The sequence below is a fragment of the Gopherus flavomarginatus genome, chromosome 9, assembly GCF_025201925.1.
Source record: "Gopherus flavomarginatus isolate rGopFla2 chromosome 9, rGopFla2.mat.asm, whole genome shotgun sequence".
In the NCBI taxonomy this organism is placed as follows: Eukaryota; Metazoa; Chordata; order Testudines; family Testudinidae; genus Gopherus; species Gopherus flavomarginatus.
Window position 1 is genome coordinate 70,711,210 of NC_066625.1, and position 17,028 is coordinate 70,728,237.

At 41.5% G+C, this 17,028-nt stretch overlaps 1 protein-coding gene across 7 annotated transcripts in view; it reads right to left on the reverse strand.

The window, feature by feature from the left end:
• Nucleotides 1-17,028, reverse strand: part of DMXL2 (Dmx like 2) — a 153,260-nt gene that overhangs the window by 120,453 nt on the left and 15,779 nt on the right. For all 7 annotated transcript variants that reach the window (XR_007776179.1, XR_007776180.1, XM_050966857.1 and 4 more), the window contains exons 2-6: nt 16,399-16,524; nt 9,782-9,853; nt 9,027-9,105; nt 4,586-4,748; nt 1,499-1,565 (exon numbers count right to left, since the gene is read on the reverse strand). Coding sequence is in view for 5 of the 7 variants with exons in the window: in XM_050966857.1 (XP_050822814.1) it covers nt 1,499-1,565; nt 4,586-4,748; nt 9,027-9,105; nt 9,782-9,853; nt 16,399-16,524 (507 nt within the window). In the remaining 2 variants the exon portion in view is untranslated. The remainder of the gene's footprint in view (nt 1-1,498; nt 1,566-4,585; nt 4,749-9,026; nt 9,106-9,781; nt 9,854-16,398; nt 16,525-17,028) is intronic.

Sequence of the window (17,028 nt, forward strand, 5' to 3'; positions counted from 1 at the left end):
AGTAAAAAGATGATTAAAGAGAATGAAGGAAAAAGTGTGGAAGCCACTTATGCATGGTCTGGAGAAATACAGATAAGTCTGCATAGTGTCTTTAAGGTAAGGACATGGTGGATGAATTGGAAGGGATAAGAAACTGGAAGCCAATGAAGAGGCAGGCATGGAAATGTGTTAAAAGTAGCATGAGAGAGAATTTTAGCAGTAGCCTTTTTGCCTTTCCAATAGATGGAAGAACATTATTCTTCCATGCTACCTTACTCTCTTTGTCCAAATCTTTCTTAAATTCTCCTAGGAATTCCTTCTACCTCATTCTCCTCATTAATCTGTCCTCACTGCTGTTTAGAATCTCTGCTTCATAACTGAAGCAGATAGTATCAGAAATAAAACTACAAGCCAATTTCTTCCTTTCCTCCCCTTTTGACCCTGTTCAGGTTCCTTTCACCAGATTTTCAGTAGGTTAGACTGACCTACACCTGCATTGGTGTGTGTTAAGAGATGCCTAGGTGCCCAATAATTATCAGTGTAAATACAATTACACAATGATAGGAGAATAGCTCTCTCAGTTGCAGGATTGATGAGAAAGGGAGAAGAAAATGAAAGGAAATCAAATTTAAAAAAAAATGATTACAGACCTCACAGCCTCGCTAAAAAATAAAAAATTCCCACAAAAAGAGATCACAAGATATGCTTGACCACAGATCCTGCAAGCAGGACTAACAAAAATGCTTGGCAGGCGGCAATGTTAAGAGTTATGATTAAAGCTATACATCCAATAGAGCTATATGTTGCAACCTAAATGGAAGCCTCTTCTGACACAGAGGCAGAGAATGGGTTTCTGGTACCATCTGCTGCAATTATGTAGTCAGGAAATCTTGTCTGTATAAACGTATATGCACAGCAGATGGAGATATACTAAGAATAAGACTTTCAAAGCCTAGCCTTTGGTCACTTTCTAATCACAAGGATCTTAAGATGTAGTACCTAGCCAAGATACTACAGTGGGCACATTCCTAGTGAAATCACACACACACACAGAGGTCTATAACAGCAACATAACCACCATGCTGGTGACTCAAGGTAACCATTAAGGAGAAGAGTTAAGAGTTGAAGTAAATAAAAAAATTTGTTCCTCAAACTCATCTTTTCCCTTAGTGGAATTAGTGATATGACTAACAAATGCTGAACTATCAGAATGTAAACTGAAGAATATCACTCAAGTGACAGGACTTCAGATGAACCAAAAATGTATACTTACTTGAAAATTTAATCCCAAAAGCAGTTTGAGAAAGATATGAAAAACTGAAATGAAGGGTAAGAATGGAAGTTGAAACTCAATCTTCACTATACATTTGGAACTGTTTGGTTATTTAGATATTGGGATTAGTTTTGCTTAACTATGGCTACATAACTGCACACAGTCCATCATTTTTGCATATTAATCATCATCAAGCTTGTGATGAATCCACACCCGCAGATTTAGCTAGTTGTTATTTGTCCTTACCTTTCCAGCTGTTGCAAAGTATTCACCATCAGGAGACCACTCCATCAGATGTACAGATACTGCAGTCCTAGGGAAGAAAGATAGTTTAGCTTTAAACCTTGACTGACTACTGTGTATGTATTTTTATAATATTATTGCTCCAACTATACAATTAATCAAATATCATTATGTAATATTTAAGTGAAGCATGTTGATAATTTATAGTCATTCCAATGTGTCTCAGCTGCTATGTGCTGCATCCAGCTAAAAATAGCTATAGCAGTTTAGGATTATTTTTGCACAAAAATATCTGACACATTGAGAAAAGAGAATGGGAAGAAAATAACTTTTTTTTTTTTTTTTTTTTTTTTTTGCAGAGCAAATGCACATAAGCTCTTGATCCAAGTGCAAAAGAAAAGTATCTCCTAGTTAGTCTGGGACTCTTTCTCAACAAAATTTGAGGCATTTGGCATTGCCTGAAGAAGCAAAGACACCTAACTTCAAGGAACCCCCATCTGGAAAGGAGAGGGCTTAGCACAGCATTTTTCAAGAATCAGTTGTGCTGTCCTAAAACTGGTAGAATAAGTCACCCACCTGGAAAATCTCCTTGTCTGCCAAGTAAAGAACAGAAGAATATATTGTTTTGGTCATACCAGTCCCTCAGAGCACCTTCTAAGTTGGGACTGAAGAACAGATCAGTTCTCATTTGGCAGCCACTCAGTCCATGATAGTTTGAATGACCTCTCATGGCAGGAAAGTTCAGGTGGCAATTTTATAGCCCAAAATTCCAAGTCACTGATGCTTAGGCTGGCTTCTTTTGGCTTTCAGAGCCAAGACACACGGAGGTGCATAAATGAACACTCCTCTCTAGAACAGCATTCATCTGTTATCACACAAGTTAGGGACATCTGTATGAATGGGGACCCTCTGAAAATACTCTGGAGTAGTGACTACCAAATCACTGATTTTTCTGACAAAGCCAGAGAACCATAACAGTAAGCAGAGAATATTCAAGCCTGAGTGATATAAAATGCTCAACCAGGATGGAAGGGGCTTCCATCCATAGCTTGGTGAATTGAGCTCATTCAAACAACACAAGAATGCAAGATCAGACATAAGAACAAAGAACGTCAGTCACGTTTTCAGGATGGTCGGCTGTATCCCAGCGGACAGAGACTCTGAGAAGGACTTATAGGTCATAGTGGATAACCAACTTTACATGTGTTCCCAGTGGATACTGTGATTAAGACAGCTAAATGCAATCTTTGGATGTACAATATTGATTAAGCGTACAGAGGGGATATGTCTATATACAGCATTGATCCATTACTGGAATATGGCAGTCCAGCTCTGATGTCCACAATTTAAAAAGGGTGTTGAGAAATTGGGGGGGGTGGTCAGAAAAGTGCCACAAGAATGATTTGCGGTCTGGAAAACCTGTCTTACAATGATTTAATAAGGTCAGCCTATTTAGTTTACCCAAGAAAAGGTTAATAGTTGACTTGATCACAATCTAACTCTAATCTAGGAGAAAAAGGCATCACAAGAGCCAATGGCTGGAAGTAGAAGTTACATAAATTCAAACTGGAAATAAGGTGCAAATTTTTCACAATGACGTAATTAACTGTTATAATTTTTCAAAGAACATGGTGAATTCTCTATCACTTGAAGTCTAAAGTAAGATTGGACGTCTTTCTAAAAATACATTCTAGGTCAACTATAAGATATGGACAGGATGCAGTAATTACTGAGTGAAATTCTATGGCCTTTGTTATACAACAGGTCAGACTACGTGATCATTATAGTCCCTTCTGGCCTTAAAAATCTATGTAACAAATACAATAATAATTAAAACAGAAATGTAAATTACACTAAATGAACAGTCAAGATGAGAGCAAAGGCAAAAGTAGCATGACAGGAACTAAGGGTATGGAGGGAACCTTGTTAAATCCAGTTGGAATATTAGATTTACAGGCTGACATGCACATCCCTCCTAACAGACTTTGGAATGCTTCTGGGAAAGCAACACAAAGTACTGCTAGAATGGGAGCTGAAGAGGAAATATTGTACAGCTACTTGTTGTTTAAAGAAAAAATTCTTAACATTATTCAAATATACAATTCGACTGGTTGAAAATTTCTTTAAAGATAAATCTCTCTTCAATTGGGTGGTTGATACCTGGACAGAGTGGGGCCCACATGGAAAGAATATTTGTCTGATTATACCTCATAAAAATATAAGTATGGAAAAGTTACTAGGTTATAATGATGTATTTCTTTTAACACACTAAAATTCTGGTGACAGTTCTCCCCTCTAATTGCATTAAATGATTCAGTCAGTCAATATTTAATAATTTTTCTGGGTACTTGAACTTGTATATCCTTCTGAAATATATATCTGAAACTCTTTTGTAATTCTGTAAACTCTAAAGAAAATTCCATTGCTCAGTGGTTCACTGCCCTTTTTTGGTTAGAGTGTCCTTCACTTTAAATTACCATATTAGCATTCTACCCAGGTCCCCATCACCATATCTTGGCTTAAGGGCCTGTCTACTTTTTTGTCATCTCCCGCCCCCACCCACCTTTTTTCTTTTGACTCCATTCTTTTTCCTCTTCCCATTTTTCTTCTTTCAATTCTTTGTTGTTTTTTTTAATCTCCTCACTTATTCCATCACTATATTCAAAACCAGCATTATTATTATTATTAATCATGCAGCAGTGTGCGTCTCCTGTCTGGGAGTGTGAAAGCCTCTTGCACATACTAGCATAACCAGGGACAGCTGCCGATGAGCCTGGTGCCCGCTCCAGTGGGCAGGGCTGGGGGCGGTTCAGCCACACTGGAAGAGCTGCCTGGGCTGGGCGCTGGCTCCTGCAACACATGCTGCTGCTTTTGCCACGGCGGTTCCTGACCCAGTTACTGGCCATGGCCCTGCTGGTCTCGCCTGTTGTCGCTAGAACCCTGTGACACCATGGATATCCGCTTTATATCTGCAGATATAAATTTTGTATCTGTGCAGCGCTCTACATATGTAAATGCTTTTAATAGCACATGTTTAAAATGTGGTCTCTTACATCTAGTTAACACATCTTAGTTTACAGATTCACTTACTTGCACTGCCAGACACATTTCCAGTCATTTAGAACTGGGAGAACTTTATCATCTTTGATCTGACTGTCAAGATCATCATCTTCTTCCTCCTCTTCTTCTAGAATGTCACTACATGGAGGGGCCCACAACTGCAAGTTGTCAGTTGCTGTCAGGAGCCTGTTACCTGAAAGTGAGCAATATTAATTAAAGTTGTAGAACACAATGAGGAACTCTGGATGTATTTATATTGGAAGATTATGTAGAGTATCATATTTGACAAGTTATTAAAAATAGCCGAGGAACACAACTTTATGAAGTCCATTTTGATTATAGTAGATTATTCAGACATGGCACACTCAGCTCCAGTTGGTTTTATTAAATTTTTTAGATTTTTACCATCTATTTTAAGCAAGAGTGCTTTTTCCCCCTGATATTATGAATACAGTAATATGAAAATAATTGATATTGTTTTGGATATTAAACCTTCTGAATTAAAAATAAACCCCAATAATTTTATGAATAACAATATTGATTTTGTATTTCCAAAAGACACAGCTACTGATTCATTTTACATTTAAACGTGCAAACATTATTACACATTACTTAAGCATTTGTAATGGCAGATGATAAACATTTGTTCTTCCACTGTCCAGATTTATTTCCCTTTATATCAGTAAGCCAATCCACTATTTGGAGCTATTTAAATTAAAATATGTCTTGTTACTCTCTGTGATAAGCCCTTGTTATTCAGTCCATCCATTAGAAAATTTATTTTGTAGGCTATGGGGAATCTTTTCTGCCAAAAACTAATTACACTACCAAAAGTGTAGATGAAAGACATGCAGAATTTCACAAATATCACCACTGTATCAGAAACCAAGATATTTACAAATCTCCCTCTTACAAATTTTTCAATGTGCAAGCTGAAGAAAACAAAAAGGAGACTACACAGACAAGTTTAGTCTCAAATAAGAGTAGTTCTTGGATTTTTTCCAGAATGTCACAAGATCAAACTTCTCTTCAGAACTTAACTTCAAAAGGAACTTCTGCCTTCCTGTAAAATGGGTTTCTATTAGAGTATGAAATAGAGTATAAATATTACTTAGTTGTCCTTTCTACACAGGTGATTTGTCCATTTGACAGTCAAAGAACTGCAGGGGGAAAAAAAATATCCAGGCACAAGAAGTCATTTCTTATAGGCATAGATTACATAGGCACCAGGAAAGTGGCTGTCCAAGAATTAACATGCTAAGAGACTGGTTAATATCAATAACTAGTCAGGCATATCAATTACTAGAGGTACTCTCACAGAACCCATGTTATAGGTAAAGAAAAAACTCTCTTTTCTGTAGTGATTAATTACAGCAATCCATTCTAATAGGTTGTACTCATCCATACCAAGGAGCCCAATTGTGAAGGAGAAAACTACACCTCTTGATTTTTTAAAAACTTACTACATTACTAAATTACAGCCCATAGAAAATGTCTGGTGAAAGCCAGAAGGGCTGAAGGACTCACATCTGCTGTCTCCTATTTAGTCTTCCAGATGACCACTTTGCAACTGTATTCTATACAGAAGTCACTGGAATTTGCGCCATTTAAAATAATCCTATCTGGCCACAAGAACTTGGTAATTAGCTACTTTCATTTGTACAGCTAATGAGAAATGAGCCTCCTAACTGAGAAGATCCACTCCCCATGAAAAGGATATAAGGAAGTTGTATTTGTCGTTGTATTACGTGTGTCTATATGACTCTGTTTTCTGACTAGGTACACTCTGGTGGCTGGACGGAACTGAGGGGTAGAGTCATCACGCCTTATATACTCTCAGGTCTGAATGTTCAAGTATCACAAGGAAGCGTGTGCCCAACCTCAAAGGTCCAAGCTTTCTAGATGGCTCCTGCTAAGATGTGGAGTGAAAAATGTGGAGCTGTGTAGGCAACGCTTGAAGAAAAGACAAGTTCCCAGGCACTGATATGCTCTCTTGGACCCACATTCTTAGCTTCAACTGTTTGCTGCACTGCACAGAGTGAAAGAGTCCGTGCAAGAGTGTTAGATACATTTCAAGTATTTTATTTAACACTGGCATTTTTAAGATAACTAACACTTGGGTATCTAAGTATAATTGGGTGGGGGTTCATGTCTTCTCATACTGGTGTAGTTGGGAAAGGAAGGAAAAAAGGGTGATTCCTGCCTCCCCAAAGCCATCATCAAGCCAGCCAGCAAAGATTCATAAACGTCTGGCCAGAATATTACATATTTTCTCAGGGAGAGATACAGGCTGTTTTCACACTGATAGACTTATAAGAGGTGTCTCCCTCAACCCATACACTAGTGAGTTCTTGGGTGCCCCAATCTGGTGTGCCAGGGCAGGAACTTGGGCTTCCTTGTTAATGGCCTAGGGAGGGGATTAGAGGCATAACACGATTCTAAATTTAGTTTAGGACTGCCTGGTCTTGGGCACAGCTGACTTTGCCAGTTCCCTCTAAACTGTTAATTTCTTTCTTCTATCACAAACATGCTGATCACTCCTTAATCCATTTTCCACTCACTCTCCTGTTCTTAGCCACTTAAGAGCAACTTTATACTTTATCAAGCCTGACATACTAATCTGTATCTTTGTACAAATCAACTTAAGTTTCTTTGATCACTATAAAATCAGATGGCACACATTCTCCTCTGCAGTTCACAGCTGTAGCCTGGATCCATAGTAGAAATATTTTTAACCATGTAAAGTGGTACTTTCCATTTATTTAACTATTTCTCATCAGTAGCTTTTCTTTTAGTCACTCAAAACATGCAGCACTTACAACATCCTTCAGGAGGAAAATGGTCATGTCTTGCTTTGAGATGTGGAACTGGCAAAGAGGAAAGAATTTGCCCCTTTGTTAAGATGAATATTTTTAAAAGTTTTCTCTACACATGTTATTGTGACACTCTGTACCTCAGGGGAACGCCCCGCACCCGCATGTTCATCCTTGTAAAATGACTGTGTGGTATCCAATGCAAAGTTTGTCATGTTGGGTGTTTTCGGAAGGCTCATGATGCACTGAGCATTGTTGTTACAGTAATGTTATAGCAAGGTTATAACTTATAATGTAATGTATGTAGTTATGAGGCTGAAAATGTATCCTCATAACTTAAAATAAGCCCAGGCAAAAACTCTCTGGAGAGCTGAGAGGCAGTTCACACCTCATCAGGGCATGTATGGGACAAACCCAGCCCAGCCTCACAGGAACAAAAGACGCAGGACTAGGCAGCAACAAAATAATCTGTTGGACTCTCAAGGGAGTCACCCCCCTTCCTTTAGTCAGTTTGGACTGCGATAAGGTAATACTCATCTGACTCTGAAGCCAAGAGGGAAGAAAGAACATGATAAAAGGGAGAGGCATTTGCCATGCTCCCTCTCTTCCACCTACATCTACAGACACCACACCAAGCGATTGAAGCGCTGATCAAAGGGGAAAGCCTGGCTGAAGGGCAACCAGCCAGCCTATGGTGAAAAGCATCTAAGCTTGTAAGGGCATTGAAAGTGTTAAGATCAGCTTAGACTGTATTTTGTTTAATTTCATTTGACCAAATCTGACTTGTTATGCTTTGACTTTTAATCACTTAAACTGACCTTTGTAGTTAATCTGTTTGTTTATTCTACCTGAAGCAGTATGTTTGGCTTGAAGTGTGTCAGAGACTCCCCTTGGGAGAACAAACCTGGTACATATCAATTTCTTTGTTAAACTGCTGAATGCATAAGCTTGCAGCGTCCAGCGGGCATAACTGGACACTGCAAGATGAAGATTCCTAGGGTTGCCCAGGATCGGAGGCACTGGCTAGTATCATTTGGTTGCACAATCCAAGGAGCAGCTTACATGCCAGAGGCTGTGCGTAAACAGCCCAGGAGCAGGGGTTCTCATAGTAGAGCAGGGTAAGGCTGGCTCCCAGAGTCAAGGATTGGAGTAACCTAGCAGATCACCAGTCCAGATAACACCAGAGGGGAACAGCACAGTAATGCACTATGGTTAAGAGTGAATACTATACACAGTTCAATAACTGGTCAAATTCCAAGCATGACAATGTCAGAAATCTTAAAACATAACATATGTATTTTTCCTATCAGAATGTATGCTAATCATAACATTCCAACTATCTTAGCATTAGTGATGTATTTATATCAGTTGGCTACCTAAGAGTGCAGTTTCCAAACTAAGACCTAGCATACTATGTCTAAAATTCAAAAGTACTTGGCGTAGCCCCTTCATAAATAGAAACTGCTATGGATTTTTAGTGTGATACTAAAGTTTATATCAACCTGTGTACCACATGTAATGTACCTACCACAGTTGGAGAATTGCTTATTTAATATACATATATTCACACTCCAATTTTATTTAAATAAAAAATATTTGTAACTAGAATCATTCTACAGTTATAAATTTTGAACAAACACTAATCAATTTCATATTACCTTGAGGATCCCATGCTAAGTTGTAAGTCATAGAACTAAGGAAAAATTGCCCCGATTTAAGCCACTGACACTTCAGTTGCTGTTGTATAAAAACATTAGGAATAAAGGGTTAGTTCTTAACAGCAAAAAAGCAATAAAGTAACAGCATTTTTTACTTTCTATATGAATTTACAAATGTAAATTTCAGATTTCTATTAATTCTTTTGAAAATAAATTCAGATTGTAATAGATTGTAAATCAGTTGAATGCAATTATTAAATACTCGATTCAGCAATGATGAAATGCAGCACTGAAATTCTTTTAGCAGCAGAAAACTGAACATTCACCATTTTGGTATGATGTTCCAAACAAATATTGCTAGCATCATCCAGAATACTAGGGACTCGCTAAATACAGTATCCCTGGTTAGGGAAGGAGGAATATAAACAAACAAACAAAAAAATCACCCATGTTCCATTTAATAAAATACTCCTATAGAATAGGTGAAATCTAAGGAATATAATATTTTCTAACCTTCATTTTCAAATGAGAGCTTTTTATTTTAAGGGATATATGCTAGACAGTATTGTTTAGAATAAGAAATTAGTTCTGATTTCTCACTATACAAATATTTGAACTATATATATGTCTAACATGAACATATTTCTCAGTTAATCTCCCTTGTTCCAATCTAATGGGGCTTTAACAAGTGGTAGGCATATTTTTATCTGCTTCAACAACACAAGACATAGTTTAATCATGTAATACATACTTACACAATTTCTTTTGTGAGAATTTATACCAAGAGGTTCAAAAATACAAATAGCATTTCCATATGATGCTGCAATCTGGAACAGATTGAATGAGTAAAATGTTAAGACTCAGGAAAAAAGCATATTAAAATTCTCTAGAATTTACAGATACTCACTGAATTTCCAATAAACATGTAAGTGTAGGTGGTAAAGGAAAGCAAAATTCGTACAAACATCACTTAGTAGTGTTGTACATAGAATTGACTGCTTTTAAAAACATTGAAAAATACATAATTTGTTTATTTTGAGTAATCCCAGGTTAAAGAACTAAATGTAAACAAGAGAGACCCTGAGTACAAAAGGACATGTGATAACTCCTGTTAATCTGCTATTACTTCAGGGTAGCTACTGTTAATGCACAATGAAAAGCTGATGCCTTTGCTCTTTCTGCTCTCGCTCTACTTCACAGAAAACTTGTAAATTAATGATCAGTGTTTGGGTCCTCAGTGTGATTTCAAGTTCCATTTCCTATCACTAAATACTAAGTACAAGAATACAGGAGCAAATGTTATTCTGTTGCTGCTGGGTTCAAAAATTTTTGAGGAAAAGTCTGGCATATGGAAACAGAATACTGAACATACAAGTGGAAACTTACTAGCATACCAACTAGAACTCCCTAGTTTCTCCAGTCCATTTCTTTCACAGAAAATCCACATCTACAAAAGACCTTTTTTTTTTTGTTGGGAATATGTCTGATCATTGTGCTTAACTGCACTTCAAAAATGGCTGGACTTTTTTTTTAAGTCTACATTTTACTTAAGATGATACATTAAGAGCTCTTTAAATACTTTCAGTTTAGGTCTCTAGTCTCCCCTGCACAGAAATAACCTGCAAGTTTTAACCCATTTTCCTAACAACTCCTATCAAACCCTCAAGTTTCATCTCACTTAAAACCTACAAAATCAGACAAAAAATACAAGTGTGTCACAGCACACTATTACTGAAAAATCAGATACTTTCTTATTTTTACCATACAATTATAAAATAAATCAACTGAAATATAAATATTGTACTTATATTTCAGTGTATACTACATAGAGCAATATACACAAGTCATTGTCTGTCTGTATTAAATTTTAGTTTGTACTGACTTTGTTAGTGCTTTTTATGTAGCCTATTGTAAAACTAGGCAAACATCTAGTTAAGTTAATATAACCCCTTGAAGATCTCTGTGTACCCCCAGAGGTACAGACACCCCTGGTTGAGAACCACTGCCTCGAAGCACACAGAAGAGGCAAGGAGTTCAAACCCCCTGGACCTAGAATACCACAGAATCCACATGGGATTCGTAATTTTTCCTTTCCCTGGGTATTGCGGCTCTAATGGAGCTGCAATGTCAGGGATTCCCTAGCAGCAGCTGCCCTGCAACACTGCCTAAGGCAGGGGTGGGCAAAAAGATGGTTACTCACCTTTGTAACTGTTGTTCTTCGAGATGTGTTGCTCATATCCATTCCAGTTAGGTGTGTGCGCCGCGCGTGCACGTTCGTCGGAAGACTTTTTACCCTAGCAACTCCAGTGGGCCGGCAGATCGCCCCCTAGAGTGGCGCCGCCATGGCGCTTGATATATACCCCTGCCGGCCCACCCGCTCCTCAGTTCCTTCTTGCCGGCTACTCCGACAGTGGGGAAGGAGGGCGCGTGTGGAATGGATATGAGCAACACATCTCGAAGAACAACAGTTACGAAGGTGAGTAACCATCTTTTCTTCTTCGAGTGATTGCTCATATCCATTCCAGTTAGGTGAATCTCAAGCCTTACCTAGGCAGTGGGGTCGGAGTGAGAAGTCGCGGCATGGAGCACTGCAGAGCCGAAGGCCGCGTCATCTCTGGACTGCTGGACCAGGGCATAATGGGAAGCGAAGGTGTGGATGGAGGACCAGGTCGCCGCCCTACAAATCTCCTGGATGGGCACGCGGCGAGGAAAGCCATCGATGATGCTTGTGCCCTGGTGGAGTGCGCAGTCACATGGCCCGTAGGGGTGTGAGCCAAGTCATAACAAGTCCTGATACAGGACGTCACCCACGAGGAGATCCTCTGTGAGGAAATGGGTAGTCCTTTGATTCGGTCCGTTACTGCCACAAAGAGCTGGGGGGATTTGCGGAATGGTTTGGTCCTTTCCACATAAAACGTGAGTGCCTGGCGGACATCAAGCGAGTGGAGTTGTTGCTCCCTGCGGGACAAATGGGGCTTTGGGAAGAAGACGGGGAGAAAGATCTCCTGGTTGACGTGAAAGGCTGAGACCACCTTGGGGAGAAAGGCAGGGTGTGGCCTTAGCTGCACCTTGTCTTTATGGAAGACCGTATACGGGGGATCTACCATGAGGGCCCGGAGTTCCGACACCTATCTGGCTGAGGTGATGGCCACCAGGAAAGCAGTCTTCCAGGAGAGATAGAGCAGGGAGCAAGTCGCTAACGGCTCAAATGGAGGGCCCATGAGCCGAGTCAGAACCAGGTTGAGATCCCAGGTAGGGGCAGGGGGTCGAACCTGGGGGTAGAGACGTTCTAGTCCTTTCAGGAATCTAGTCACTGTAGGGTGAGAGAAAACCGAACGGCCATCTCCCCCCGGATGAAAGGTGGAGATAGCTGCCAGGTGAACCCGAAGGGACGATATCGCCAGGCCCTGCTGCTTGAGGGACCAGATGTAATCGAGAATACTGGCGATAGAAACCTCTATAGGGAGGGAACCCCTCTCCGTGCACCAACAGGAGAAACGCTTCCACTTGGCCAAGTACGTCGCTCTAGTGGAAGGTTTCCTGCTGCCCAGTAGTACTTGATGTACAGGGGTAGAGCACCATAGTTCCGACCAGGTCAGTCACTCAGGAGCCACGCCGTGAGGGGTGTAGTGACTGGAGGTCCGGGTGATGGAGCCTGCCGTGGTCCTGGGTGATCAGGTCCGGGTGAAGGAGCAGGGGGACTGGGTCAGCCAGAGACAGGTCCAGCAACATCGGATACCAATGTTGTCTGGGCCACGCTGGAGCTATCATAATAAAGCGGGCCCTGTCCCTGCGCACCTTCAGGAGGACCTTGTGGATAAGCGGGAACGGAGGGAACGCACAGAACAGGTGCGTCGTCCACGGGATAAAGAAGGCATCCGCTACCGACCCTGGTTCCCACCCTTGAAAAAGAGCAGAACATCTGGCATTTCCTGTTCCCTCTGGAAGCGAAGAGGTCCATCCGGGGACAACCTCACCTCTGGAAGAGTGAGAGGGCGACGTCCGGGACAAGGGACCATTCGTGCGAAAGGAAGGATCTCCTCAGACAGTCTGCCAGCGTGTTCCGTACTCCGGGGAGAAAGGAAGCCATGGGGTGAATGGTGTGGGCTATACAAAAGTCCCAGAGCCGCGCTGCCTCCTGACATAGGGGAGAGGATCTCGTGCCGCCCTGCTTGTTGATATAGTACATGGTTGTCGTGTTGTCGGTGAATACCGCGACACAGCGACCTTGAAGCTGATGGGAGAACGCTTGGCAAGCAAGGCAGACCGCTCTCAACTCCCGTATGTTGATGTGGAGGGCCACTTCCTGAGGAGACCACTGGCCCTGTGTCCTCAGGGTTCTGAGGTGGGCCCCCCAACCCAGGTCTGAGGCATCCGTTGTTAGGGATACCGAGGGTTGGGGTGGATGAAACGGGAGCCCCGCACACGCTACGGACTGGTCTAGCCACCACCGGAGGGAATCCAATACCTCCTGGGGGATGATGATAACCACGTTCAGCAGATGTCTGGCTGGACGGTATTGTCTGATAAGCCAGGACTGGAGGGGCCTCAGGCGAAGCCGGGCATAACCCGTAACAAAGGTGCAGGCCGCCATGTGGCCTAAGAGGATTAGGCACGTCCTTATAGAGGTCAAGGGAGCCGCCTGTAGACGCCGAATGATGGCCGACAGCGACTGGAACCTGGACAGCGGCAGAACGGCCCTGGCCAAGGTGGAGTCCAGAATGGCCCCGATGAACTCTATCCTCTGCATGGGGCTACAACTATCTACAACTATGAGAACAGTGAAACAAAGGAGAGCTAGGGACGTGGAGGACAACTATGCCGCGCTCCACAGTTCCAACGACCGACACGGCGGTAAGAAGGAACTGAGGAGCGGGTGGGCTGGCAGGGGTATATATCGAGCGCCACGGTGGCGCCACTCTAGGGGGCGACCTGCCAGCCCACTGGAGTTGCTAGGGTAAAAAGTCTTCCGACGAACGTGCACGTGCGGCACGCACACCTAACTGGAATGGATATGAGCAATCACTCGAAGAAGAACTACACCCTGTGGGCCACATCTGGCTCGCCAGGCGATTTAATATGGACCGCTCCCAGAAGCAGTGGCACGTCCCATCTCCGGCTCCTACGTGTAGGGGCAGCCAGGGGGCTCTGCGTGCCGACCTTGCAGCTCCCATTGGCTGGGAACTGCAGACAATGGGAGCTGCAGGGGTGGCACATGCGGACGGGACAGTGCATGGAGCCACTTGGCCACGCCTCTGTGTAGGAGCCAGAGGGGGGACATGCTGCTGCTTCTGGGAGCTGTTTGTGGTAAGCACCGCCCAGAGCCTACACACTTGAGCCCGTCCTGTGCCCCAACCCCCTGCCCCAGCCCTGATCCCCGTCCCACCCTCCGAATCCCTCAATCCCAGCGTGGAGCACCCTCCTGCATCCCAAACCTTTCATCCCCAGCCCCACCCCAGAGCCCTCAACTCCCCCACCGCACCCCAACCCCATACCGGAGCCCCCTCCCACATCCTGAACTCCTCATTTCTGGCCCCATCCCAGAGCCCGCACCCCCAGCCAGAGCCTTTACCCCCTCCTGCACCCCAACCCCAATTTTGTGAGCATTCATGACCCACCATATAATTTCCATACCCAGATGTGACCCTCAGGCCCACCTCTGGCCTAAGGCCTTGTCTGTCTATATTACAACCAAATTTGTAATATGGTCAGTTGTGTCCACATAAAACTTGGTCAATACTCAGTTGTAACTATGCTGGAAATCATACAGGGACTGCAGAGTTATCAGGATTCACTATGCTAGTAAACACATTAAAGATTTCTAGATACTTTTAAAAAACATGTACACTTGTATCACTTCCCAGGACACAGACATAAATGGTTTCATTGTTCCCTAGCTAGAAATGTAGCTTTTCTTCTAGCCACTTTAGACAGTACAGGAGGCATGGCCAGTAATAATACGTAATTTATAATCAGTTGTGCTACATTTAAACTATGTCATTAAAAGGGAACCTAAGCCATGGAATTCTTCTAATGTTTCAAAGCACATGCTATTTTAACTGCACGCTTCCCAGAGAAGTGCTTTCTATCTCTTGTATTAGATTTTAAAACTTTTACTAGAAAGTGCTTTTTGGCAGCAGTCTGTCATTAGCAGTGGCTCACATACACATATCTGGTGCACTACAACCACATTTATTGAAATAATTTATTTATAAGTGTTCTTTTTTCAGTGTTGTTTGAGAAATAAATATGATTATATACGCTGAAATAAATGAAATTGTATTCAAGGCAAACAAATTGTTACGGAAAAATTTGCATGCACAGTACTCTACTTTTAATCGTTTTCAATTCCTTGAGCCACATGGTCCAATGATTTGAGCACCAAAAATACAGCCACTTTTGGTGAAAATCTGGAAACTATAAAAAGGGGCATAATCTGAATAAATATGTGTTGAGGAGTAGGAGAGGAGGAATACTATATTCACCTCTACCCCATTAAAATGCCACTTGATATAACACGAATTCGGATATAATGCAGTAAAGCAGCGCTCTGAGGGGTCGGGGCTGCGCGCTCCCACGAATCAAATCAAGTTCAATACAAACGCGGTTTCACCTATAATGCAGTAAGATTTTTTGGCTTCCGAGGACGGCGTTATATCAAAGTAGAGGTGTATGTTGCCCTACAAAACGAAGTAGTGTAAATTACCACAGAAAACTAGTATCCATTTAATTCTGTTTTAAGTAACATTTAACTTGCTGTTGAAAGAAATACACATTTTGGTGCAGCAAAATATAAAGGTTTTAGCTGATGTCTAAAGTATCCAAGAACTATCTACAAACAAATTGGAGAGTATGATCTTCATCTCAGAATATATTATGTTCAGAAAAGCTTGCTGTACCTTTTCTCATTTTGTGAGACCCCTTATAAAATTGGGTCTGAACCTTTTTACTACAAAGGAAAACATGTGGCTTTCAGAATTTCTTACTTTCGGAATTAGCTGTTGATGCATCCCTTGCTGATATGCAAACACATACAAATCTTAAACTTTTTAAAAGTGGCATAAATTATCTGAACATGAAGAGCTTTATTTCTATTTTTAAATAGTGGAAAAAATTAAAAAATAGAAACATATTCAGGTAGTTGAAAAAAGGCCAAATTCAGTTTTATCAAACTTTCAAAAAATACATCACCATTATGCTGAAACAAGGATCATTACTTTTAACCAAAAAGGGTTATTGAGAAAGTTGTAAGTATCTAAAAATAGGTCCTTAGTATGAAATTACCACCTCAGCAATAGCATCAACATGTCAAACAATTTCTGTTTATACATTTCACTTTTAAAACTTTATTCAGACTCATCAAAGACCTTACCCTGCCTTGCTGTTGGGAGCACTCCACACAGCTGACTTGGATATTTCCATGTTTAGCACCAGGAATAATCTGCACACATTCAAAGTCGTTTGCCAGAATAACAATATCACAGCCTGAGCCATATGCCTGTAATAGTTTTAAAAATATATATAATCTAATGTTGATCCACAACGGTTACATTTTAGTAAATTAGTTTTAGAATTATTACATTTTTTTCAAAGTGCATTATGAATACACACTTAAATGTCTACCTCAATGCACACTAGTAAAGTACATGAGGTTAACACACACAGTTTACTCCTGAGAGCATTCTGAGCCCAAAACTTAAACATTCTGAACCAAAAAGTTTAAAATTCTGCACACAATCTTTTAAAATTCTACAACATTTTGCAAATTTTATATGTTAAATAAATGTGGAGGTTCCAGCCTGGCATTGAGGAGCACAGGCCACTGGCTGCACAGAGGTGGGAGATCACTGTGCAGCTCCCCCAGGACACAGACTCAGTGGTGAAGCTTCACCCAATCGTGACATAGTGCAAAGGTCGGGCCTGCCCCAGAAACACCTCAGGGTCCTTCCTCTCCGTGCCAGGTGCAGCATGTGCGGGCAGCAGGCAGGATCAGCAAGGCAGG